This window comes from Tachysurus vachellii, chromosome 5, assembly GCF_030014155.1.
Source record: "Tachysurus vachellii isolate PV-2020 chromosome 5, HZAU_Pvac_v1, whole genome shotgun sequence".
Classification (NCBI taxonomy): domain Eukaryota; kingdom Metazoa; phylum Chordata; class Actinopteri; order Siluriformes; family Bagridae; genus Tachysurus; species Tachysurus vachellii.
Window position 1 is genome coordinate 24,618,941 of NC_083464.1, and position 15,668 is coordinate 24,634,608.

Genomic DNA, 15,668 nt, shown 5'->3' on the forward strand with positions numbered 1-15,668 from the left:
TGAAATATATCAACTCAATTTGTGTAATGAAAACAAATGGCTCTTATATAACATTAAAAAATATGCATGTGAAGTTTAATGTGAATAACACGAGTAAAACGTCCTTCACAACAGCCTACAATGTGGATGATTTACAAAAACAAGGGATAAAAGCAAACATTTGCATTTGTCCATCTCAATGTGATCTACCTAATCTAAATAATACCTAGTCTAAATAATCATTAAAATACTACACAACCTTCTTATTATGATTTTGCAATAAAGTGTGTCCTTTCGGGGGCACGGTGGCTTAGTGGTTAGCACGTTCGCCTCACACCTCCAGGGTTGGGGGTTCGATTCCCACCTCTGCCTTGTGTGTGTGGAGTTTGCATGTTCTCCCCATGCCTCGGGGGTTTCCTCCGGGTACTCTGGTTTCCTCCCCCGGTCCAAAGACATGCATGGTAGGTTGATTGGCATCTCTGGAAAATTGTCCCTAGTGTGTGATTGCGTGAGTGAATGAGAGTGTGTGTGCCCTGCGATGGGTTGGCACTCCGTCCAGGGTGTATCCTGCCTTGATGCCCAATGACGCCTGAGATAGGCACAGGCTACCCGTGACCCGAGGTAGTGCCCCCCTATTATTATTATTATTATTATTATTATTATTATTATTATTATTATTATTATTATTATTATTATGTATATGCATTGTATAATAGGACAATTATTGTACTGCCTTGTATTTTCATTGAATTTGTATTATCAGCAAAGCCAACCAGTATTCGATATATTCGTTGAGACTTCAGAGCAGATTTGTACATCCCTCTGGATAAATGTACATTCAAAGAAAAAAAATTCTTTTTTTTCTTTCAAAAAATTTTATTCCATAGATTCTGATTTCCGTTTAAATCTCAGATGTTTAATTTAAAGATTTTATTATTATTATTATTAATTTTTTAATTTTATTCTCTAAAACTGCAGGCAAATTCAGTAATTTGTATATTTTACAATTTGTACTAAATGTTTACAAAACTGTGTTGTGTTCAAAACCTGGAATTATGATTATGGCAAACCAACAAAAATATCCTCATACTTATATTTCCCTAACAAAATGTAACTCCCTAACAAATTCCCTTCCTTCATGTTCCCTCTATCAGCCCAAAAGCTGATCTAGCACTTCTGACATTATTGCTACAAACTTATCTGTCCAAAGTATCCCTTATTCAGTGTTGCAACCTTTATTTACAGACACAAATCACTTTATTTTTGAAGGATAAGCACAAAGGTACAAAACACACATTCAGAAGTATACAAAGGACAAAACAGTTTTTTCCTTCCATTTAAAAAACATATTTATATTCAGTGTTTTTGCAGAAAAAATATATTTTTTCTATATTTAATGGCACTGTGAATCAGATCACAGCAATGGCGTCCATCTCACAGATGTGTTTGTAGATGTGGTCACAAGGAACGTCATACCAAGATTTCGAGTGAGAATTCAGCACGGCACAGTCCTCGCCGTGAAGCCCTCCGGACTGGTGGTTATTGGGCTCTCCGTCCCATTCATTCCAGTACCTGGAGGAAGCAACAAAGAGCTCAGGGAACAAAGAAAAACATCTCTCTCTTTCTCTCTCTCTCTCTCTCTCTCTCTCTCTCTTTTGCACACACACACACACACACACTCACACAGTTAATTAATAACAATGATAAATATGATCAGTTTTCTAACTACTCTACCCAAAATTAGAGAAGTCACTAATCAACAAATCCCAGTCAAGACTCTCTCAAATAAGCAGCTTTCATGGCTTAATGAAGTCTAATTCCTCTAACACTTAAATCCAAGCCAAGTCCAAAAAGTCCCAAAATAGGAAAGGAGGTTGTATTACTGTTGAAGTAAAATTATATAAGGTTTTAATACAGTCAGTTCTGGTTCACTAATTTGTTTAGACTAGTGGTGTTCTGAGATAGTGCCGGGATGTCGTAAAATTCCAATTTCTAGCAAACAGTTAACTGAACCAATATTACAGTAGCATTGGAGACATCAACAACAGACATGGCATGACATAAATAGTACTCCTGACTTGAAATAAACATGAAAGTTGGTCAGATGAAGGTGTAAAGGAAAAAGGAATGGCAGCGAAACTTTAATAAAAAGGAACAAATCATTGTGTATGTGACAAATAAAATTTAAATCATAATTTTTTAATTTGAATTAAAATGAGCTTGCTAGCCAGTTCAGTGAGTACAGCTTCTTTGGGACGCTTTTCAGTTTGTGGAGCAAATATAATTATTTATTGAAACAAATTGTCAGTTATGCTATTTATTTCTTGTTTATAAAACCACTGTATAAAATCAATACCACACTCACAGTCATGCTATTACACTTAATATAGGCATATACTGTATATTCAGTATAACCAGCAGTATATTCAGTATAATCTTCTATACTGATATTCAGTATAACCAAAAGTATATTCAGTATAATCTTCTATACTGATATTCAGTATAACCAGCAGTATATTCAGTATAATCTTCTATACTGATATTCAGTATAACCAGCAGTATATTCAGTATATTCATCTATACTGATATTCAGTATAACCAGCAGTATATTCAGTATAATCTTCTATACTGATATTCAGTATAACCAGCAGTATATTCAGTATAATCTTCTATACTGATATTCAGTATAACCAGCAGTATATTCAGTATATTAATTTATACTGATATTCAGTATAACCAGCAGTATATTCAGTATATAAAGATGTACTGACATTCAGTATAACCAAAGGTATATTCAGTATATTCAGTAAAACAACACTGATTCTGTTATAATGCTGAGGTAAAAAACAATTAATGTCACGCACATAATTTGCCACATTTCATCTGCTCCCTAATGTAATAATAATATACTCTATAGAATAGGATAATATCAATAATTTATGTAGGAACTACTATATGTTTATTATTAAAATTAAAATGTTCAGGGGGTATTCCTGCCTCGCGCTCAACGACCACAACCAGCATAATGATGACGTTTACATATTGCTTCGGTAATATCACAAATATTTAAAAAACAATATTCTTTAGCTGATGCCCAATGACGCCTGAGATAGGCACAGGCTCCCCGTGACCCGAGGTAGTTCGGATAAGCGGTAGAAAATGAATGAATGAATGAATATTCTTTAGCTGATGTGAAGTTTGTTAGATGACCAGATGTATATCAGACTGTAGATGTTACCTATAGATTAAACTGAGCTGTTAGATGATGTGTTTGTTCCATCTCCTATAGCCTGTATATAGTGAAGAGGAACATTTGCTGGGTTAGATGTGTTCCTATAGTCAAGCTGACTCCACGGGTCATCTAACAAACATCACTCAAGCTAATGAACTATTGGAAAGGACATTACAAATCTAGTTCCCTCAAGGGGAAGTCGATGAGGATGACAAAATCCCATTGATATACAGCATGTAATAAACTCCCCTTGACTGAATTGATGCGGTGCACCATTGTTTCAAAGTAGTGGCTCAGACAAATTTTGTTTTGCTTTGACACATTTGTGTGTTTATAGGTTTTGCAGAATGTGCAAAAATGTTAATAATTATAAATAGTGTTCTAAAGTTTACAACCTCCTGGCTCATAATTCACCGTGCTGCCTTCTTGAGAATCAGCAAATGTTTAGACTTTGTGTATTAGTTGTGAACGAGTCCCTCATTTGTCCTTAGTGTGAAAAGATGAATCTCAAATTCATGTGTTGGAAAGAACTCAAATAATGTGCAGGACATGGAGGATTTTTCTGAAGAACAGTGGGCAGTGTAACAGCTCAAGACAAACATGTAGGAATCATGTAGGACTCTCACACAACTTAAAAATCTGTGTTTTTTTTTTCTTCCAGGTAACAATACGCAGTAATATTGCACACATTTGTTAGGTGAAATAGCTCATTCAGGGCAGAAAAAAAAAATTATGAACATTTTGTGATCGTTTCTGCATTTTCTGCGAGGCGCATATACACTTATGACCTCAACTGTATCATGTATGTTTTGTGTTGTTTATGCTTGTGCGGTCTTACGTTTTATTGACTGGTGAGTTATCCACCCATTTCCACACGCCTTCATCATCAATGTCTGACAGGCCGATCCAGTAATAGTAGTCAAACCCACTCAAACTGCGGGCTATTTTCTCCAGAGCAAGCTACGTTAAAAAAAAAAAAGAAAGAAAAGATATGTGTATAAATTGTTAGCAAGTACACACATTAAGCGCAAACAATTATTCAGCCCTCAGACTGGCGCGACTACATGCCTGTGCAGAAAACTGAAAGATATACTAATTCTTTTATTCCTGTGCTGTCAAGCTACTAAATATTGACAGGCATCTAGAAAGAGAACCCTTACACACAGCAAATTGCTTTTTGCAAGCAGTTGATCTGTGCACTGGTCACTGGCATGTTGATGTTGATGTATTAGTGTCCGTTTGCTGCTGTTTGTTTATGTATTTATTTCTTTTTTTATCCACTCTATTCTAATCTTTATAGGATTAGTAAAGTTCTGATAAAGTTCTGAATCTGCAGCTGGTTTGTTATAAAAACATACACACATACAGTATACGTACATGTTGCTCATGTGTGTGAAGTATTGTTAGCTGGCTGCCCATTGACGCACAGCTCTGCTTGCTGCTGACCCAGTCTAGTTTGTCATCACTAAAGAAGTAGCACTTGTCTTCTATATGTCTCCAGCCATCAGGACACGGCATGCACTGCTTCACTGGAAGAGACAGAAAGTGCAAACCAAACAAAAGAACTTTTGTGAAATACATGAACCGACATGTAGGCATGATCTACGTCTAGCTTTTAGTGTAGAAAGGCAGTGTGGTTGTCAGTGCAACTCTTGGTACACAGAACACTTCCAGATGTTACTATAAAAGTGGATACATTTCCACTCTGCTGCATTGAGGTGCCTCAGTTGGATCATTCAGAAATGGTACAGCACACGCTTTTATGTTTCTTACCTTCTGCTGAACAGGTCTTTGCGAGGGCGGTGTAATGGGAGCAGAGGCGTGAGAAGCGCTCCTGCAGGGACGACAGTTTTAGAGACTGAATATGTGACTCAGAGAGCGGACTTTCGGTAGTCTCCACGCAGGGGGGGCTGCTGGGTTTCCTTTTAACCACTGAAAAATGTGTGTGTGTGTGTGTGTGTGTGTGTGTGAGAGAGAGAGAGAGAGAGAGAGAGAGAAATAATATAATATATATGGTAGTTCTTTTTGCAGTTATATTTGGTCACAGATATATTCATGAAAATGTAATAAATCGTCTTAGCTATTTACTTTACATGACATACAGCTTCTTAGTGTACAAGCAGTGAACCAGCACTGAGTAAAAAAGTAAGTGAATATGTGTATTACTTACAGAAAACAGTCAGTCCTATGTTAACACAAAACGAAACGAGCAGTGTGACGATCAGGAGAATCACCATCTGTCTCCTCATACAATCCACTCTCTTAAGAGAACCGGCTACACCAGAAAGATATCAGGACAAATCAAAGTCAGATGCCATGTGGATGAAAAACACATGATTCTCTTTAAGGATCTGATCATCTGCTGAATCTGGAACCTGGTGATTTCTTATACACAACACACCCACACACACTGCTGTCTTACCTGCTTGTCCGTTGTGTGATGTGTAAAGTATAGGTTTGTTTCCTCTGGTTGAATGACAATCCTCTGTGAACTCATGTAGACTGCTGTAGTTTTCCTCCATGATTAAATGCCTAGTTCACCCAAATCCTTAATCATACAGTCCTGTATATGATCCGTTTACGGGCACAGAGTCCTTCTGTTTTTGATTCAAATAGCTTTTGCGAGTTTAAATAAGCTAAAGTGTTGAGAAGGCAGGGCTTATCTTTATATATTTTTTCCTTTTCCTTTTGCTCCCCCTCACAATGTCCTGCCAATGTTTATCCACCTAGTCACGTTCTCCATGTGTAAGCCATGCGCCTGTGAACTCTCACTCAAAGAGACAGCAGAAGGAGAAAGTAGTGGGTGAGATTTAGGAGGAGGGCAGGAACTGGTGGGAAACGACGAAGGCGAAAATAACACAGGTTGAGCAATCCTAAAAAGAATAAAATGTCCTTCCAAAAAAAAAGAATTTCACAATTTTGTTTTGAGTGATAAAATGAATCATTCAGTTATGACCATATATAGTGAGGTGATCAGTCAGTTTGTTTATTTGTATATTTATGGGTTGATAAAGACATTGATTGCCTTTATATTCATCCTCACATAGTGTGTGTTTTAAAGGAAACAAATCTTAACATTTTCTGTAACATAAACACACCACAGCCCTTCATTAATCACCAGCTATATTTGTAGAATTCTGTCAATGGCGTAAATAAATCCAATCATGCAGTGTCAGGAAAGGGGATGAGTTCAGGGTAAGTTTACATAATATTGTGCAAATACATAAAGTCCAGTTTAAACCATGACTCAGCAGATGGAAAGGACATGAAATGTAGTAATCTGGATCAAGCTGGTTTGGGCTTAACATGAGAGTGCAGTTTTTATAATGAGCCCTGATTTGTTCCGGTTTCAGTATGTGGAAATAGAAACATGTTCATGTCCCCAAAAGACAAGACAATAGCTAAAAAAGAAAACAAGAACGGCTGCGTCTTTAAGATTCGATAACGCGATTTATAAAGCCTTGACTCACAACTATACATTTTAATAGGGAATAAATATTTGCTTAAAACAGACAGTTATAGCTGCACACTTCAGAGAGACTGAGATTTATAATTCATCTTTGAGGAATGTGTCATATTTATTGCATGTTTGTATAAACCTACATAAGGTCCCGGTAATTGGTGAGGTTTTGGAAAAAATCCAAAAAAGCAAAAGTTGAAAAAAGATGAAAAAGGAATTAGCATCTGGAAGGAAAAGGAAAGACATAAACAAGCTTTTGAAGCTTTTTGAAGCTTTTGCTTTATTGAAATTTTCCTTCGACTCGAACATGTAAAAATGATAGAGATCATGTTCAACGATAGAGAATACTTAACCAAAAAACAGAAACCTTGTCAAACTGCAAAATAATAAAAACAAGGTACACATTAATAGAAAGCCGGTGTAACTAAAGATGACGCAGGGTTCGATCAGGCTGAAAAACAAATGCAGTCACAGCTTTAGACATAAGCATCGATCTTATTTCTGTCTACTCTGATATCTACAGAGAAAGAGCAAGAGTTTGTCTTTAAGAGTGAAAAAATATCTTATGGTTTAGACTTAGTTAAATTAAGTTATTTTTATGTAAAGTTTATGTAAGAAAAGTACCCATGTCACTTCAGTTAACAGGCTTTTACACTGGGTAATGTTCTGATCTAGCATAAAGCATTCAGCCATCTTTGAATAAGTAAGGATGCTTGGAGACTCTTTTTGATAGAATAACACTCACTCACTCACTCACTCACTCATTTTCTACCGCTTATCTGAACTACCTCGGGTCATGGGGAGCCTGTGCCTATCTCAGGCGTCATCGGGCATCAAGGCAGGATACACCCTGGACGGAGTGCCAACCCATCGCACGGCACACACACACTCATTCACTCACGCAATCACACACTAGGGACAATTTTCCAGAGATGCCAATCAACCTACCATGCATGTCTTTGGACCGGGGGAGGAAACCGGAGTACCCGGAGGAAACCCCCGAGGCACGGGGAAACATGCAAACTCCACACACACAAGGCGGAGGCGGGAATCGAACCCCCAACCCTGGAGGTGTGAGGCGAACGTGCTAACCACTAAGCCTCCGTGCCCCCCTAGAATAACACTATTTACATAAAATATTAAAGGTTCCTCACAGGAACAACTGAAGAACTCAAGGTTTTTCATTACAACAAGGTTTTAGATCTTATGATTTTAGTGTCATTGCAAATTGTCTATGATGTGCATCCTAAGTGATGCCTATATATGTATATATTTACATATCTGTCTATTTATCTAACCAGTGTGTGTGTGTGTATATGTGTGTGTGTGTGTGCATGTGTGTGTGTGTGTGTGTGTGTGTGTGTGTGTGTGTCCCAGTAGTCATTAATATGAGGCAGCCCTCCAAATCTCATTAATATTCCTCAGCTTGCTAATAGGCTTCTCAAGGAAAAGAGAATTATTTTGCATTTCAATACATGCAGGTGTCATCATTGTCCTCAGATTTCTGTTATGTCCCCTTTTGTCCTCTTTTGTCAATACGATGAATCATACATCAGCCTTGCCTAAAACCTGAGAATATTTACCTCATTAGGTCATTCAAGATGTGGCTCTCAAAGACATCTTAAATGTTAATCCATTAATGATTTTAATCCATACGAACATACTGTGACTGGGTCTATGTTTGTTTCCTCCAGGTAAACTCCTGGGAAAAGGCTAATAGAGATGGGCAGGGCAGAACTGTAGCTGGTTATGAAAATCTCAGTCATGAAGTCTGCATCGTAGAAATAGATCTGCTTTCTATCACAGTCCAGATAGAGCCCTATTTTCCTGGGCTTTCTCTTGACCTCAATGGGAATCTGTTCATCATTCGTGCTGAGCATATATCCTTTGCCATTTATAAGCTCGAAATATACATCTTTAGGATCTTTTGATGTTACTGAATTTTTGGATTTTTTTCCCACCTCTGTCTTCACCCCTATACTCCAGTCAAACTTGTCCCCAACTTCTATCTCCCAGTAGTGCTTGCCAGACTGGAAGCTCTCTTCAGAGATGACACCTGGATTGTAGTCCTTGTACAAATTGGATTGTCTGTCTGCCTGGCGAACACTTGTTCTTCCTGGTGATACTTTCAGGTACGAGTCTCCAGGATCCTTTATGCTTAAGAGCTCTGGAACTGGAGTACAAAGAAGGAGTGTCAATAATGGAAATGAATAATGGACTAAAAATGCAAGCCTTAACATGACTCCATGACCCGACAATGAATACTAGAATACACTGGTTTAAATCATCTACACAGTCTTAAGTTTAAAGACATGAGTATTGTACCTGGCTTGACAGCTCCCAACATGGCTTTCCATACAAAGAACTGCAGATGAGTCTCGTAAGGGCCGAGGAAAAAGGAGTGTGGTATCACATTAAGACCTTTTACCCGTGACTCGTACCTTCAATTTTAGGAACAACATTAATAAATTAATTTAATTTAATTAAATTGATTAAATAAATTCATGAATGAATCTTTAAAGGCCTTTACACACTTAAAATAGTCAACTGTGGTTCATTGTGTACTCTGGGTGAATAGAATCCTAGAATCCTGGGTAATTTTGTTTTACGTTTCACACTGATCATACCTTACTCAGGGTTAATGATAATTTCATAGTCTGATGTTTCACACAGTACAAAAACCCTGGGTTAACCTTCTTATTTGCATATTTATGGTATCAACCATTAACAATAATGGCTTGTCTCACACTTTCACTTTAGTAATAAAGATATGCATTATATATATATATATATATATATATATATATATATATATATATATATATATATATATATATATATATATATATATATACACACGAGTATATGTATGTATATATATATACACGAGTACATGTATGTATATATATACACAAGTACATATATATATATATATAAGCAGTATATACTGCTTTTTTTTGTCTTTTGTGTGACACATCGTCCCCTATGACTCCCATCCTCAAGCATCCTGACCCTGCCAAATATTTCTTGTTGGAAGTGGATGCCTCAGAAACAACATTAAGGCTGTGCTTTCACAACATTTTGGAGAAATGAACACTCCACTTACCGCAAGGACCTGCACACAGCCAAGCAACTCACCCCGAGGCAAAACCTCTGGAACCTGTTCTTTCTGAAGCTTCTACTTCACCGTTTTGTTACGTCCTGGGTCCAAAAAAAAACAAAGGCCAATACCCCATCCTGTATGCACTCTCATGACATACAGTATTGTACAAGCCCAGGCCATTTAATCCGTTCTATCTCAACAAGCATTATAAGCGCCATCCAGTGGCAGATCAATCAGATCATTTTACTCTTAACATCCTGTCCACCTAAATGTCATGTTGTCCCCACACTCCACACAAAACTCATTACATAAGCACACACATCATTCACCTGGGTGTTCAGAGGATGTACCAGCATTTGAAGCCTCTGTACTGCTGGTCTTACATGCTGAAAGAAATACAACATGCTGTCACTTTATGCAACATCTGGTCCATGTCCAAAGTCCCCCACACACTCCCAGCCAGCAAACTAGTTCTGCTGCCCACATCTAATCGCCCCTATTCATCTTGGTGATCATAGACTGTTTTTCTAAAAACCTCCAATTAATGTCCTTCCCCAGTTGCCTGTTAGTGTTTAGTATGGGTGAGTAGTTAAACCATGTATTACGATATGTCTGCATGTTTGAACATTTAGTCAGCAGTAGTGGTCCCCAGTTCACGTCCAGATGATTATGGATGAATTAGCTTGACCTTAGGTTATCACACTGAATCCAATGGCCATGTCATGTATGTGTTTGGTTTTCCCTTTTATTAGCCCCATTGTTTCACTTCCTCTTTATGAGATATGTGCTCTGTTTCTTTGATTTGTGATGTTACTTAGCGTTGTTTCATTTTTTTTTCTTTTCTGTGACCCTATTTGTCAATAAACTCACACCCTGTACTTGCATCCAACCTCCGAGTCTGCAACATGACAGTTATCTTCACAGCTTCGTAATATTTTTTTGTCCTTTTTGTCCGAGTGTTTATTGATATCCAGCTTCCAATTTTTTCTCTAAGTGTCTTAAATACCTGGGTATTTCTGATCTAGTTTGTCCTGAACCAACTTTTCTGAAAATGTAATAATAAATCTGTCAAGCGTTGACTCCACTTCTTTGCGTTTTCTGTCACCATTTGGCATTTTTAATTTTTTCCACCTCAGATGCTGCAACTACTGCTCACACAACACACTGGGTTCCTGTGAGTGTACAAAGCATGTGATAGGGTGCACGTTTTTCAGTTTCTGATTTGGTGTCTGTTGCTAAGCATCTAGCCGTAACATTCTAACACAACATCTTTCTTCACTATACACATTTGGCACCACAGTCCTGCTTCAGAGCAGGGATTCATACTGTAACCTCGATTGTTGTCAAATGTGTTGCTAATCCCAATTCTAAATTACAGGCATAAAACGTTCCCCTTTTCCAGGGTTTAGAACTACAATGAACCACACAGTGTAAAAAGCCCTTAAAGATAAATGTAAATTTGATATAGCTATTAAAAATTACTTGGTATCTGGAGTCACGTTATTTTTTGTTTTCATTCTTTCTGTAATCGGAAATCCTTTTTCATTCCACCACTTTAAAGGGAGACAAAAATAAAAATAATGTCATGATTTCCCTACAATAAAATAAGGTGTTTATTAATGAATTTTTCATTAATTGAATATGTTTGTTAATAATTATTAAATGACCTAAAACTAGATTACAATATAAACATGCCACATTGGTTAATGCACTGTGAATATAACTCATACTATGTATGTGAATTTACCTGTAAAAATAAGTCAGGCTGATTCATTTCCAAAGCAGTCTGAAAATTACACTCTAATTCTTTTGCCTCCATCAGACTTTCTTTGATGACGGATGTGTTTTTGGACAGGATTGTGATGGCATCCTGCTCTTTAGCCTCCAACTGCTTTTTTACTTCCTCTTCTTTCTTTTTTAGGAAGTGGTGCATCTCTTTAAACTGAGCAGATATCTGGGCTGATAGCTCTTTGGACCTCATCTGTGGGGTTTAAAGAGGTATTTTTGGATTATTGTTTGTGAACTATTTTATTCATCCCACTTGAATTTTTCCACATTTTTTGTTACAGCTCTGTCCAATGGGCTAAATTGGACTGAAGTGGATTTTACCGTTTGATTTACACAATGTGACTAATATTTAAAAGTTCCATAAAGGTTCAGCCCATGAGTCAAAACTGAGTGTGTCCCAGACTGGTTTTGATTGACGATGCTGCTGTTGTTTTTTCAGCTATTGAGCAGGTGTATCCTCATGAGATCATGTGAATAATTATATGACTTTCAGTGTCAACTGGTTACACCAGAATTAGTTTCACAGCAGCGATGTGATTACTTATCCGATCCGGTTACAAAGTTAGAATGATCCACACCTACACCCCGTTGAATATCATAGAATATGTATAACTTCATGACATATAATGACAATTAAGTCAATTTCTCTTCCAAATGAGTACCAGTGAATACTACAGCAAATAGACAGTGTATGTTTTCAGAGCAATAGGTTTGAAGACCTGTATTCTAGCGAATTCGGTGTTGAACGTGTACATCTACAGTATGAGATCATCCTTTGACTGTATAAAAGAGTATTTACCTGGGTCTTAGTGATCTCAGTTGTATGTTTCTGGGTCATAACGTTAAGCTGTTCGTTCTCCTTGACGAGGAATCCAACAGCACCCTTTACTATCCCCTATACAAAAAAAAAAGACAGTTACGCATTAATGATACATTTCATTGATAGAAGTGAAAGGAAATTTTTTTCAGCCTGTTTTGTGGAATTCCATGTTTATTTACCTTGATTATCTGAGCAGCCTCTTTTACAGGTTTAAACTGGTGACCTCTGTGTTTGTCTCCATCACGGCACACGACACACAGAAGTTTCTGGTCTGTTTCACAGAAGAGCTTCAGCTTCTCGTCGTGTTCGGTGCAAACCAGGGTGTCACTCAGGGCTTGCGGTGCTTGTGTGGGTGAGGATTCCATCTGCTCTTGTGCTGTAAGATGTTGTCTCACGACACCCACCATGTTTCTCAGAAGTCGGCTGGAGCGCAGATCTCTCTCAGTGTAAGGTCTGCGACACTCAGGGCAGAGGTTTGGGTCCAGGCTGCTGTTCATGTGTCCGGTGATGCATTGGCGACAAAAAGAGTGCTCGCAGGACAGCATCACTGGATCGGTGTAATCACCCAGACATACTGAGCACTGGATCTGCCAGGACAGCGAAGAATACATTTTCAAAGGATAAGTGTGTCACTCAAGAGAAAGAGATCCTTTCTCAGTCCAGTCACTTATGATTTAGCTTTCACGTACTTGCTATTGTACCTGGAACAAAAAAGATGTCAAACCAGTTCTGTAGCCCCATATGACGTAGACGGCCTATTTTCCTAGCACAGACTTGTCATCACTTTCCATATCCCTGCTCAAACATTGTCAGGTCTTTCTGAACAAATCTTTGGCTGCTATGGATGTCAATTTTGACAAGACTTGCCTCATATTTACAACATTGAGTAAATTCAGATGTAGAATCGTTTAAATCCCTAGAACCTACGTACAAAATCAACATGCTAATTTTAGTAACAAAAAGATAGCTTTAAGCACAGTTCTTCCTTTTGATATAAAAAAACGCTCCGCAAGACGAAACAAATAATATTAGTGCAAATATTCTTTTTTTTACTATTACTTTTATAAGAACACAGGTATGCAGATAAGGGTGAAGAGGGAGTGAAAAGGGAAAGGGGACAATATGCATCCCTGGGGAAAGCCCAGTGTTGGGAGTGAGACAAAGTGGAAGAGGTGATTTTGTCTGGCAGACTGTGGTCTGTTTGTAAGAACGTCCATGGTCCAGTTGCAGAGAGGAGTATTCCCTTTCCCTCTTCACCCATATCTGCATACCTGTGCATGCCTACAACAGATAACACCATGGCGATGCATCAAGATTAGCTTGGACGTACTGACAGTGTTAGATGCTGAACTTTGAACAAAGAACATCATCCTGGGGTAAGTGTCGGGGTTGTTCAGGTGAGTCATATAAATTTTTGATTTACCTTACAGCCATATGTTTTATAAAAAATCAATACAGAATTTAATAAATTAACGGTATAAAGTATTTATAAGAAACCTTGCATAATATACAGCATATATTGCATCAGATATTTAATATGAGCTAGTACATTATCATATCCCATTTGCTTGGTCCACCTGCGTAAAGGTTTCTGGTTGGGGCATGACAAGAGCTCTTGTTAATATCTCGGTCTCCAATGTATGAATCATGGCCTTTATTCCTCCCTGTGGTCCTGAGACCACAAACTTTTTCAGTTTCAGCTCCTTCTTACTTCAGAAACTGGTGCTACTCCTCAAAATAAGCAGAGTTTTCCGAATAATTAAGAAACTCTTTATATTAAGTGCAAATTATATCTGGGGCTTACCTTGGTTATTTATTATCTCTGTAGTTTGCCCTACGAGAAGATTTCTAAGTTCTTTGAACTCAGAACCTGAGTGATCTATTTACCGTTTTCTCCAAGATAGCAAATATTTATTTATTTACACAACCTATTTTAAAGAGAAAATGTCATTATTTACACCAATTTTGAAAAGACGTCAATGGAGCAAGAATAGACCTCGGCTAGCTGAATAAAAACAACACACCGAGCCTCCTCTGGAGAGACTTGTTTGTGTGGATATTTACATTTCATAAACTGAATTTCATGTTTCATAATGTTCACGCTGTACAAAGTCGACTCCAAATCAGCCATGCATCCATCTCTGTAGAAGTGTCTGGGTTCACTGGGTTTCACTGATTGGGTGTGTTATACATTTTATCACGTATAATGATGTGCATGTGGGTTTTTTTGCAAATCTTAGTCATCTTTCATTTAGCATTTTATTTTTCTTTCTTTTTTTATGTCAACACAATCTCTCATGCCAGCCAGGGCTTCCGTTTCTTCCCTGACCGTTGGCTTTTTCTTGATTAATCTCTTCAGTTGAAAAGGGCAGGAGGACTTGTGTGCGATTTCATGCTGGTTAGAGTCTCTTTTCAAAGTTGCACAAAGACCTGGGTTGCTAAAATATATGAAACGGTGTATATATATATATTAGGTAGTAAGAGGCTAAAGCTGAGGCTTCCACACAATTTAAAATTTTAATGCGACAACTAATATTCATGATTTTAGCTTGTACATGCAGCATCACACACTCAGAGGAAAGCACAATCTTCCCTTTTCTAAATATGAGCTGACAGACAGTGCCAACCCATCGCAGGGCACAATCACACACACACACAGACACGTGTTTAGACACATGGAAATGCCAATCAGGAGGAAACTGGAGTACCCTGAGGAAATCCCAGATGCACAGGCAGAACTTCCATACACACAGAAGAGAGAGAGAGGAATCAAACCACCAACCATTACAAACATGATAACACAAAATATAGTTCTTATATATTATATATTCTTATTCCTGGCCACTTCAGTTTAGGTTTGATATTGTGCCCTTGATGTCCATTTCTATAGATCACACACATCGGTGTCTGGTCTGTCTCACAGAAAACGTCCTCGTGCTACAGAACGTCCTCGTGCTACAGAATAAATATAATATATGGTGTTCACTTCAGTGTAGTCTTGGGATTGTGGTACTGTGATTTGGACTGACCTCAGATTGCTTAGATAACGTTCGTTAGAATTTGGTCGGATGGTATATTCTTGGCAAAAGAAGAACAGAAAAAATATAACACATGCTTTATATATTGTTATATATTTACACCGTTCTGGGTTTGACATGAGTATCAATTGCACAAACTGGTGCTGGATCACATTGTAGCAATCTTAACCAACTCCATTGTAGAGTCTCTTTAATGTTAATTAGGTGTACAACTCTCCTTACAAGCATTTTTTTAAAAAATGCCTTTG

At 37.7% G+C, this 15,668-nt stretch overlaps 2 protein-coding genes across 2 annotated transcripts; both read right to left on the reverse strand.

The window, feature by feature from the left end:
* Nucleotides 1–1,193: 1,193 nt before the first annotated feature.
* Nucleotides 1,194–5,965, reverse strand: cldc1 (C-type lectin domain containing 1). The gene is made up of 6 exons (XM_060870728.1): nt 5,634–5,965; nt 5,382–5,486; nt 4,985–5,143; nt 4,589–4,740; nt 4,050–4,171; nt 1,194–1,551 (listed from the first exon to the last, which is right to left on the reverse strand). The coding sequence occupies exons 1-6, from the start codon at nt 5,731–5,733 to the stop codon at nt 1,389–1,391; spliced, it is 801 nt and encodes a 266-aa protein (XP_060726711.1). The 5' UTR covers nt 5,734–5,965; the 3' UTR covers nt 1,194–1,388.
* A 1,049-nt stretch (nt 5,966–7,014) lies between these two features.
* On the reverse strand, nt 7,015–13,055 carry trim108 (tripartite motif containing 108). The gene is made up of 6 exons (XM_060869319.1): nt 12,562–13,055; nt 12,362–12,457; nt 11,522–11,755; nt 11,257–11,327; nt 8,997–9,112; nt 7,015–8,844 (listed from the first exon to the last, which is right to left on the reverse strand). The coding sequence occupies exons 1-6, from the start codon at nt 12,991–12,993 to the stop codon at nt 8,300–8,302; spliced, it is 1,494 nt and encodes a 497-aa protein (XP_060725302.1). The 5' UTR covers nt 12,994–13,055; the 3' UTR covers nt 7,015–8,299.
* Nucleotides 13,056–15,668: the final 2,613 nt, after the last annotated feature.

Coding starts and splice junctions, on each gene's coding strand:
- cldc1 (XM_060870728.1), bottom strand. CDS start 5,733: ATGGAGGAAAACTACAGCAGTCTACATGAGTTCACAGAGGATTGTCAT. Junction 5,144..5,381: donor CATAGGACTGACTGTTTTCT/GTAAGTAATACA, acceptor CACATTTTTCAG/TGGTTAAAAGGAAACCCAGC. Junction 4,741..4,984: donor AAAGACCTGTTCAGCAGAAG/GTAAGAAACATA, acceptor TGTCTCTTCCAG/TGAAGCAGTGCATGCCGTGT.
- trim108 (XM_060869319.1), bottom strand. CDS start 12,993: ATGTATTCTTCGCTGTCCTGGCAGATCCAGTGCTCAGTATGTCTGGGT. Junction 11,328..11,521: donor AGCCTGACTTATTTTTACAG/GTAAATTCACAT, acceptor CTCCCTTTAAAG/TGGTGGAATGAAAAAGGATT. Junction 9,113..11,256: donor AACGTGACTCCAGATACCAA/GTAATTTTTAAT, acceptor CTAAAATTGAAG/GTACGAGTCACGGGTAAAAG.